The 11,358-nt window shown below is 39.7% G+C and overlaps 1 protein-coding gene across 2 annotated transcripts in view; it reads right to left on the minus strand.

The window, feature by feature from the left end:
* LOC101885757 (5-hydroxytryptamine receptor 3A) overlaps positions 1-11,351 on the minus strand; it is a 36,660-nt gene extending 25,309 nt beyond the window's left edge. Inside the window, exons 1-8 of one of the 2 annotated variants that reach the window (XR_012401281.1) lie at positions 11,289-11,351; positions 10,989-11,051; positions 8,712-8,863; positions 8,580-8,624; positions 7,829-7,935; positions 3,161-3,200; positions 3,031-3,069; positions 2,791-2,909 (exon numbers count right to left, since the gene is read on the minus strand). Coding sequence is in view for 1 of the 2 variants with exons in the window: in XM_009299813.4 (XP_009298088.1) it covers positions 2,791-2,909; positions 3,031-3,200; positions 7,829-7,935; positions 8,580-8,624; positions 8,712-8,863; positions 10,989-11,043 (648 nt within the window). In the remaining variant the exon portion in view is untranslated. Of the gene's footprint in view, positions 1-2,790; positions 2,910-3,030; positions 3,201-7,828; positions 7,936-8,579; positions 8,625-8,711; positions 8,864-10,988; positions 11,052-11,288 lie in introns of both variants that reach the window. The other variant, XM_009299813.4, reaches the window with a different exon arrangement.
* Positions 11,352-11,358: the final 7 nt, after the last annotated feature.

Here is an 11,358-nt window from a genome sequence, read left to right on the forward strand (position 1 = left end):
TTATAAGAGAGGTTACACAGGTAAGAAAAGTCAGAAATTAGATACAAAGTTTACAAAACATAACACATTGGTTTTGTGCTGGTTCTGGATTTGATGAGTTCATTTTCTTTCTGTCGGAACAGCCTCGTGGGTGTGTGTGTGCGTGTGTGAGCGTATTTGGGCAGGAATGTCTTTGAAGCTTTCCTGCTTATCTTTCCAGTTCCCCTGAACAACTTAAGCTGTCACGAAAATCCAGACTTCTTGGAGCCAGGAGTCGTAAAACCTTCTGACCAAAGCCAGACCGTGATAAAATCAATAAGAAATTTAATCTGTGGACTGTACGCTACATAATGTTTGCAATTTCTTTTTTTGTCAGATTTCTAAATGTTTGCTTGCTGACAGTGAAACCATGGATGAACAGTTTCAGGTCATTTTAAGATTTTGATTAATACACTGACCCCATCTTAAAGCTTTACTTAGGGTCACTAGAAAGATCTGGTAAAAACAACAGTTCCAGATTGGTTGATTCATTTATTTTCTTGTCGCCTTATTCCTTTTATTAATCCGGGGTCGCCACAGTGGAATGAACCGCCAACTTATCCAGCAAGTTTTTACGCAGCGGATGCCCTTTCAGCCGCAACCCATCTCTGGGAAACATCCACACACACATTCACACACACACTCATACACTACGGACAATTTAGCCTACCCAATTTACCTGTACCGCATGTCTTTGGACTGTGGGAAAAAACCGAAGCACCGGAGGAAACCCACGCAAAGGCAGGGAGAACATGCAAACTCCACACAGAAACGCCAACTGAGCCGAGGTTCGAACCAGTGACCTTCTTGCTGTGAGGCAACAGCACAACCTACTGCGCCACTGCCTCGCCTCAGATCGGTTCAGTATCATTGAAATCTTTTAAACAGTCGCGTGCATCACAACAGCTTTTGGCGCAAGTGATCATCCTATCATTCGGTATTCACAGAAATTATTTAAAGAATAAACTTACAAAGGAAACTTAGGAAATGTAGCCTTGCAGATGATCGCAGGAAAAAAAAGGCAGTATTTCACTGTAACCCCTGGCCTTCTTCTTGATATCAGTGGAGACTGACAGACGCAGGATTATTTCTTGGTGCAGTTTTGTAGCGTTTTAATACATATTTGTGAAGTTGAAGGCTACATCTTCACCGTCGTTTGTCGGCATGACACAGACCAACATTACTCGCATTACTGAGCAAACTCGGAGCACTTCTTACCTACTTTGCCACTGGTCCTTTACCACTATTGTTTTCAAATCTGGAAATTTACATATGAACAGCGTGCTCACTGAGAGGCAGGATCACGTTGCTGTAATGAGGCGATATAGGAGAATCACTTACTTTACAGTACTTACTTTTATACGTATTGCATAAAAAGAGATTATTTGTTTACAACTTGAATTGGTTAATACAAAAGTAGACATATCAAGGTTTATATAGATGTCATAAATCATCATCTTTGATGAGTATTTGCCGAGTTTCCTTTCATTTTTAATCACAGTCTGCATGCATCTTCAGAAGCTTGTAATAACAATGCCTCGTGGGCGTGGTCGCATTAAAACTAATGAGATCAGACTGAGAAACTAGACATATCGTTGGTTTCATACTGATAACTTCATCAAGTAATGTTTAAATGCATAGCTGCATTTAAAACTAGACCCATCAAGCTTTCTAGAGATACATGTCTCATCTTTGTGCGTTTTGTTTTCACAGAGTTTCAGCGCATCTTTTAGATGCACTTCTAAAAGCAGTTCGCGGAGAGAGAAAAGAGAGATTGCCTACAACAGTGGTTCTCAAACTGTGGTACGTGTACCACTAGTGGTACGCGGGCTTCCTTCTAGTGGTACACGGAGGAATGAAATATGTCATATACATGCTACATATAATTCAAAATTTATTAAAAATGATGTATATAATATGCTATATATTATATATAGGCTATATTTCTGAGGTAATCTGCCAGGTTTTTTAACTGTGCAGAGTTTTAGCTGCTTTACTGGTCCAACTACGCTACGGTATTTCAATGCAGCTCATTTTGGTGGTACTTGGAGAGAAAATGTTTTTCTAAGGTGGTACTCGATAGAAAAAAGTTTGAGAACCACTGGCCTACACTGTTTGTTTTCCTTATTTTGCAAAAGCACACAGGTTTGTTGTTGTTGTTGTGAGTGTACACAACAAAAAGTAGACACATAACAGATTCGATTGATGTATTGATCTTATCTGTACGATCAAAACTGAAAGTGTAATTTAAGTTCATTTCAGCAGTTTGACGACACCACAGGTCAAAACGCGTATACGCGGTCTTCGACCCCAGAGGGTTAAAGCCATCAGCTTCTGGTTGTCTCTGTATCTGGTTAGTCTAACGCCCCATTCACACGGGGCGTCAGAGTCAACGCTTCCCATTCACTTTGAATGGGTGACGTCGGGCGTTGCCGAACTGCATTGTGGATCCGTCGGCGCCGCTTTGGAAGCTTTGCACGCTGCAGAAGTTGGGACTAGCTCAACTTTTCAATCGCCGATGGAAGCGTCAGCCAATCAGATCGCTGTATGCAAATACACCAGCTCAGACAGTGGCCTATTGCTGACTGAATTTCATTGGCTGATGCTTCTATGACGATCGCTTCAGCCCCAACTTCAGACACGCCTTCAGTCAAGCGTTGACGCTGAAGCCCCGTGTGAATGGGGCGTAAGGCTTTTCTCTGCTTTAGGACTGACAAGCTCTCTAAACTCAATCATGTCAATCAGAGGTTTAAAATTGAATAGATGAGTTACTTCAAGATAAACGCGGTGCGATGGATCCACTATTTTTTTCACACCTGTAGTCTTCCACTCTCCTCGATCACCGCCAACCAAAGTCACATCATCAGAAATGTCAAGTTTGAGTGAACAACCTGGATTAAAAACAAAAGGACATTAAAAAATGACCTAAAGAAAATGACGTAATAATAATGTCTGTCTAAAAACAAATAGCTTCAGTCTGCTTTACAATTAATTTGGGTATTTCAGTCTTACCTTTCTCTGTCCATCCATTGATGGCCACAGGACAGGATCCTGATACAAAAGGATAGGTGAACAGGTTGATTTCACAGCTCACCGTCGTGAACAATATAAGTGCATGGTCCACGACGCCATCCCTGCTCACCTGAACATCATGCGTGTAGGGCTCCACTGTTGTGTCTATTCTGAGGGCACATATTGTGAGAAATTATGATACTAAGAAACAGAGTCTAATTTTTAGCAATTACTCTGTAGATTGTTTTTAAATATAAAAAATATATATATTTTTTATGTATATTTCCTACTTTTCATCCTTGTAAAGGATGAAATCAGCATGGCATGAACATTTCCCAGATTATCAAAATTCATTTGTAGGCAGTTGATCCTTTTCATATCTGAAACATCCTTCCTAGTCGAGTTTCAGAGGCAGATACACTTTGCTAATTTAAATTTAGACTAAAAACTTCTAAAGAGCAGTGGTCACCAACCCTCTTCCTGAAGATCTACCTTCCTGCAAAATTCAGTTGCGACCCTGATCACACACGCCTGTCTGAAATGATCAATGCTGCTTCAGGTTCTAATTAATTGGTTTAGTTGTGTTTGATCGGAGTTGTACCTGAACTCTGCAAGAAGGTAGATGACCAAGAACAGGGTTGCGGACCTCCAGTCATTGTTAGGCTGCATTAATCAAGACAACCAAAGCAAAGAACACTTCACAAAAAGACACTGCCAATTTGAATGGTATTTATGCTCATGTTAGTCCGTCTGTTTCTCCTTATCAAGAGGTTCATATAAAAGGTATGGTGGTGGCATACTTTAACACATCCACACATAATCAGAGAGGACATAGATTAGTTAAGAGCACAAGACCTCGGTGGCATATCAATATGTGTATAGATTCCTTTATCTACTCCTAACACGTTTCCCAACAACAGACCTCATCATTCTCAAGCTTCTGATGTCAAGACTGCAGCTCTGGACCTTTAAGTTTGGCATATGAGAACTGGTCCCCAGATTGACACTTCACTTTTCAACCCATAGCCTTCCATTTATATGCATGCGATTGCACCAGACCAGGGGCCTCATGTATCAACGCTGCGTACGCACAAAAACTTTGCGTACGCCAGGTTTCACGCTCAGAATCGCTCACGTTTGGATTTACTAACAATGAACTGAACGTGGGAATGTGCGCAGCTTCACGGCAGCTTTCTGGCAGGCGTACGCACATTTTTTGTGCGTGTCTGTTTTATTTCCATTGGTGACTCCTAGAGGCAGTTGTGTTAAATTCTTCTCTACAAAGTGACTGAGCCTTGCAATGGCAGCTGTATGAGACGGGTTCATCGATCTAGCAGGTAAATAAGATTTCCATACCATACAGTTGAGCAGCTAAACATTAAAGCACAATTTGCAGCGGTCGCCTGTTTTCCCAATGTAATCTGAGCTATCTACTGCACGCACATTGCTATAAAGGCACTATCTGAAGATGAATTTGCATACGTGAATCAGAAACATTTCCATTCAATAAATGTGCAAATAAAATATGATGCACAAACTTATTGATGATTCCTACTTGTCTTTCTCGTGATAAATAGAAGGCAAAATCTGATATGTAGCGGGGGAAAAAAGAAGAAAGAGTTAATCAGACGCTGGATTCGAGCCGAGTTCATGCTCGAACGTGTCAAAACATGATGACATGCGTCTTACGAGCTGCGCCACTGAGACTGTTGCGAGTGCTGCAACATTTTACAGATATAAACCACACTATTTCTTTTTTTAATGCACTCAGTGCGATGTTCAGACCCAACTGTGTTAACCGCATCAGCTAAACTCTCCCACTCTATTTTTTTTCTTTTGTTGTTAATTCCGGAGAACAAACTTGCAAATAACACCGCTTTTCTCCTGTCTGCCTCCGAAAGGAGCACCACCAATTCACATTCTGTTCAAAGTTTCTCTTCTTGCTTGCTTTTGCCGTTGCTTTTTTCGTTGGGTTTTGCCAAAGTAGAGTCATTAGCATATTCATACGGGGGAGGAGGCAGGGAGGGGTTTTGCGCTCGTGCATGTTGCGCTCAGTTTCACGTTCATTCAGATGTACAAAAGAATATGCGTGAGATTCGGCGTACGCAGTGTTTCATACATCTGAATTTTTTTCTGCGTACGCACATTTACAGCTTTGTGCGTACGCAATGTTTTAGTAAGATTTCCACGCAAGTCTTCGTACATGAGGCCCCAGAAACGCAAGCTTGTGCGACAAGTTTCACAGTTCGCTTGGAAAGTTTAAGCTTTGACCTGCGAAATCGCATCACGTGATTCCATGAGACCAATCGAAGATCAAAACATAATGTCCTCTGTGGCATACGATTCTGTGTATAGATTCCTTCATCTAGTCTTAACACGCTTCCCAACAACAGTTGCTCATCATTCTTGATCCTCTGATGTCATGACTGCAGCTCTGGACCTTCAGGTTTGGCATGGGAGAACTGGTCCCCAGACTGACTCTTCACTTTTCGACCCATAGACTACCATTCATATGCATCCGAACGCATTAAACCAGAAACGCAAGCTTGTGTGACAAGTTTAACAGTTCGCTTTGTTAGAAAGTTCAAGCTTGATGAACTCTGACCTGCAAAATCACATCACGTGATTCCGTGAGACCAATTGAAGATCAAAACATGACCTCCTCGGTGACATACAAATCTGTGTTTAGATTCCTTTATCTAGTCTTAATACAACAACAGGCACTCATCTTCTCAAGCCTCTGACCAATTGAAGATCCAAACATGACCTCTCTGTACAGAAATTGAAAACATGGACCAATCACTCACTTTTTTTAAATATCTAATCATCTTTTTAATCTTACCCCTTTTCACAGTGCCATGCAACAGAATTTCGCATGCTCAAACTGTTGTGTGACCACGACACAAGCCTACTTTCTCCCAAGAAAGTTTAATTTCCACTTTTGGTAATTAGTGGTTTTAATTCTTGCCACTGTTGCTTCTATCTAGCTTGGTTGGGGTTAGTGAAGCTGCCCTTTAGTGGATAATCTTTTACAATTGTATGAAACTAAACTGATTCAAGTTTTAATCTTTAATCACACCAGCGTATAACAACAACTCTTCTGCCTGTCTGATATCCTGGAGTGTTTCAAAATCTGATTTATTATGTTTTCTTCATCTACGTAAAGCTGCTTTAACACAATCTACATTGTAGACATGCTATAGAAATAAAAATGACTTTACCTGACTTGACTTAATAGCCATCTCCGAAAATACTTCTACCTATAAATCACCAAGGACCACTAAGTGTCTACTTGCCAAAAACGTTCACACCAGTTCTTTCTTCAATCCCAATTTTTAAGTGTATTCGAGCCTTACTGCAACATTCAATTTTAACACTTAGGCCGTACTCACACTAGGTACAGTTGCGTCGAACCGGGTCAAAGCACGCTTGTCCCCCCTCCCGTCTCCCCCAACGGCCCGCGCTCACACCACAAACGGGCTTCGGCACGCTTACGTCATCGCTGCTGCGCTGTTCAGTGAGAAGCGCTCTCTCACTCAGCAGCACAGTGGAGATTTCTCTAGTTATATCGTTTCAGTCGTTTGATATGCCATCAAATATTTCGCCAAACAGTCCTTAGGGATGCGGGGACACGCAGTCAGATATTTCGTCGAACAGATCCGCCACTTTTGGCGCTCATAATCAATCATAAAGCTCTTGTGCTGCAGGAATGAGGAGGTCTGCTGAAGGCGAGCAGCTGTCGTGCAGTGAGGGGTTTGCGTCTCTAATAAACTACGGCAGTTTGCGTTCACTGAACAGTAAGAATTATTAATAAATCCATATGAAACAGTTCCTTAAAAGTCACGTCTCGCTTTCAGTTTCGGGTTTCCCAAGTGAACCGGGCTCAGGCACACCTCTTCCAACCGGGCCAGGGCCGGCCAAGTGAACCGTGCTTGAGCCCGATTCAGCGCACTCACACTTCTCAAATGATCCGGGAAACGAGCCTGGGCATAGTACGGATAGCATAGTGTGAGTAGGCCCTTACAAACATTTTGGGAATATTATGTTTAAATGTTCTATAAGCATACCCAAACAAGTGGTAATATTTGCAAAATGTCTAATGATTGAGCCAATAAAATAAATAAAAAACATTCCACTAGTGGTCATAGTTTTAGTTTTAACATGTTAGCCAAGGCTAATAAAGACTAGATACAAACTACTGTAAAAGAAATATGTTATCGAGTGTTACTGGAAGGACAGGGCGAAGCAGTGGCGGAGGAAGGTAGTGCTGTCGCCTCACAGCAAGAAGGTCGCTGGGTTGCTGGTTCGAGCCTTGGCTCAGTTGGCGTTTCTGTGTGGAGTTTGCATGTTCTCCCTGCGTTCGCGTGGGTTTCCTCCGGGTGCTCCGGTTTCCCCCACAGTCCAAAGACATGCGGTACAGGTGAATTGGGCAGGCTAAATTGTCCGCAGTGTATGAGTGTGTTTGTGTGAATGTGTGTGTGGATGTTTCCCAGAAATGGGTTGCGGCTGGAAGGGCATCCGATGCGTAAAAACTTGCTGGATAAGTTGGCGGTTCATTCCGCTGTGGCGACCCCGGATAAATAAAGGGACAAAGCCGACAAGAAAATGAATGAATGAACTGGAAGGACAATTGTTGATGCTTTATGCCCCCAAAAAGTTTTTCAGCGTTTTATTTTAACAATACCAGAAGAACAGTAAGTGATCAATTTCAGCTACTGACTTTCTTTCTCCAAACTTATCATTAATATGGGTAGAATATATGTGCCATAAATCAGCTTTAGAAATAAGCTCAACTCACGCATTGTCCAAAACTAGCCGTGGAGTCCAGATTTTATCAACAGGCAAAATAATTGTTGGATATCTAGCTTTCTCCTGCATCCATCCGAGATCAGGATCCTTCCATTCCTGTGGAGGAGAAGATTGAAACAGCCTTTACTTTTATTGTGTGAAGATTATTGTAATGAATTTTGTTCAGCACTTTCAGAAAGTGGCTAATTCGACCCCCAGCTGAACCCGTTAGCATTTCTGTGTGGAGTTTGCATCTTCTCCCCATTTTCGAGTGGGTTTCCTCTGGGTGCTCTGGTTTCCCCCACAGTCCAAAGACATGTGGTACAGGTGAATTGGGTAGGCTAAATTGTCCATAGTGTATGAGTGTGTGTGAACCTGTGTGTGGATGTTGCCCAGACATGGGTTGCAGCTGAAAGAGCACCCACTGTGTGAAACATATGTTGGATTAGTTGGCGGTTCATTCCGCTGTGGTGACCCCTGATAAATAAAGGGACTAAGCCGTATGAATGAATGAATATTGTGTTTCTATTGCTTTTTCTGTAATTGTGCAATCAGATCACCATTATTCTGGTGGTTCTTTCTGAATTGTAAGTTGCTAAGTTGTGATGTTCGTCTTTTATATAACTCATAATACAATAATTATTACATTCAGAAGAATGTTATTATACAGGATAAAATTTAGCATAACTGTACTCCTGTTCCTATGATGAAGCTTTAAGAATATTTGTGTCTTAATTCATATCTAAATCTTGACTACTCACCAGGTTTACCTTGATACGACTGGTCATTTGCATCTCCTTTGTGTTCTAAAACATAAGATACATTGGAGTTGTATTACTATTAGTGCTGTTCAAACAAAGCAGATGTTAAAGAAGACAAAAAGTCACACTTACAAAAGACATAGTTTCATATTGTATGGAAGTGATGTTTACTAAGATGGTACAGTTATCGTTCAGTGGTCCACTGAACAGCTCTTTTTTGACCATAACATTTGCCATACAGCGCCGGTCACAGAAAGTGTCTGTGGAGTTACCATTTGCCAACACTGCAGGACCAAATAAAAACATAAAAGAAATGAATGACAGAGAATATGCTTCAAGTAAATGTTTCAAACATGCAAAGTTGAAAATGGAAGAACAGCTTATGATTTTGCAGCTTATGAATTTGATCATATGTTTAGAATGGCAGATGAGATCAAATCTGACTCACAGGCAAAGTAACAAGACGTTCTCTATTTCATTAATTCTGTTTATTTTTTTTAAATAATTAAATATCACAATTTTGCATGCTGATAATATGGTTTTTGCTTAGCATTTTTCTGAATAAAAATTTAAGCATCTTTACTAAAGGTTTATTTTTATTCATTCAACAACAACAACAACTACTACTACTACTACTACTACTACTACAACAAATCAAGCCACAAAAAGAAATGTAACTTTGTAAGTATAACTTTTTTATCTGTATGTGAATTATAATAACATTATTTAAACTAGACAGTAAAGTTTGTCAAGACAAATTTTAATGTTGGCTTGACAAAGACTTGGCAATATTCTATTTAGTTTAAATCAGTTTGAAAAAGGATAGATAGATAGATAGATAGATAGACAGACAGACAGACAGACAGACAGACAGACAGACAGACAGACAGACAGACAGACAGACAGACAGACAGACAGACAGATAGATAGATAGATAGATAGATAGATAGATAGATAGATAGATAGATAGATAGATAGATAGATAGACAGACAGAGGTAGATTGGTGGAAAGATGATAGATAGATGGATGGATGGATGGATGGATGGACGGACGGACGGACAGACGATAGATAGATAGATAGACAGACAGACAGACAGACAGACAGACAGACAGACAGACAGACAGACAGATAGATAGATAGATAGATAGATAGATAGATAGATAGATAGATAGATAGATAGACAGACAGACAGTGGTAGATTGATGGAAAGATGATGGATGGATGGATGGATGGATGGATAGATAGATAGATAAATAGATAGATAGACAGACAGACAATAGATAGATAGATAGATAGATAGATAGATAGATAGATAGATAGATAGATAGATAGATAGATAGATAGATAGATAGATAGATAGATAGATAGATAGACAGACAGTGGTAGATTGATGGAAAGATGATAGATAGATGGATGGATGGATGGATGGATGGATGGACAGACAGACAGACAGACAGACAAGTAAATTGATGGATAGATAATAGATAGATAGATAGATAGATAGATAGATAGATAGATAGATAGACAGACAGACAGACAGACAGACAGACAGACAGACAGACAGACAGACAGACAGACAGACAGACAGACAGACGATAGATAGATAGATAGATAGATAGATAGATAGATAGATAGATAGATAGATAGATAGATAGATAGATAGATAGATAGATAGATAGATAGATAGATAGATAGATAGATAGATAGATAGATAGATAGATAGATAGAAAAGGAGAGATAGACAGACAGGCAGACAAAAATATTTGAAAATGGATAGACAGACAGACAAATACATAGACAGTTTGAAACAGTTTAAAAAAGGACGGACAGACAGACAGACAGATAGATTAGATAGATTGGATAGATGAATAGGCAGGCAGGCAGACAGACAAAAACAATAGAAAGATAGATAGATAGATAGATAGATAGATAGATAGATAGATAGATAGATAGATAGATAGATAGATAGATAGATAGATAGATAGATAGATAGATAGATAGATAGATAGATAGATAGATAGATAGATAGATAGAGGTAGATTGATGGAAAGATGATAGATAGATGGATGGATGGATGGATGGATGGATGGATGGATGGATGGATGGATGGATGGATGGATAGATGGACAGACAGACAGACAGAGGTAAATTGATAGATAGATAATAGATAGACAGACAGACAGACAGACAGACAGACAGACAGACAGACAGACAGACAGACAGACAGACAGACAGACAGACAGACAGACAGATAGATAGATAGATAGATAGATAGATAGATAGATAGATAGATAGATAGATAGATAGATAGATAGATGTTAAATCTCAGCCATTGCAAGCCATGACAAGCCAGCTCAATTACAGTAAAGAGTGCATGTACAATATTTAAGATGGTGAAATTATTTACCTAGTGGAGAGAAACAAAAGAGCAGCAATGAGAATGACAAGTATTGAAGAATCATCTCTGCTCCTTTAAAAAGAAAAAAGAAGAAGAAGCAATTATGTATTGTAATAATACTGTAATCACATTACTGTTTGCCTTAAATTTTTAAGTTAGATTAAATTGATCTCATGGGTCACTTGTCACATTGACTTAAAACGTGTATTGAAAAAGTAAATAAGTATGCATATATATATATATATATATATATAGCCATTTAAAATGTGTATATGCCATCTTAAGTATATAAATCTGAACAACATTTACCTTTGCTAGCAGATGCTGAAAAGAATCACCAAATTCACAGGTGCGGTTCCACAAACTGCCTTTGTGCCTT

Source organism: Danio rerio, chromosome 3 (assembly GCF_049306965.1).
Source record: "Danio rerio strain Tuebingen ecotype United States chromosome 3, GRCz12tu, whole genome shotgun sequence".
NCBI classification, from domain to species: domain Eukaryota; kingdom Metazoa; phylum Chordata; class Actinopteri; order Cypriniformes; family Danionidae; genus Danio; species Danio rerio.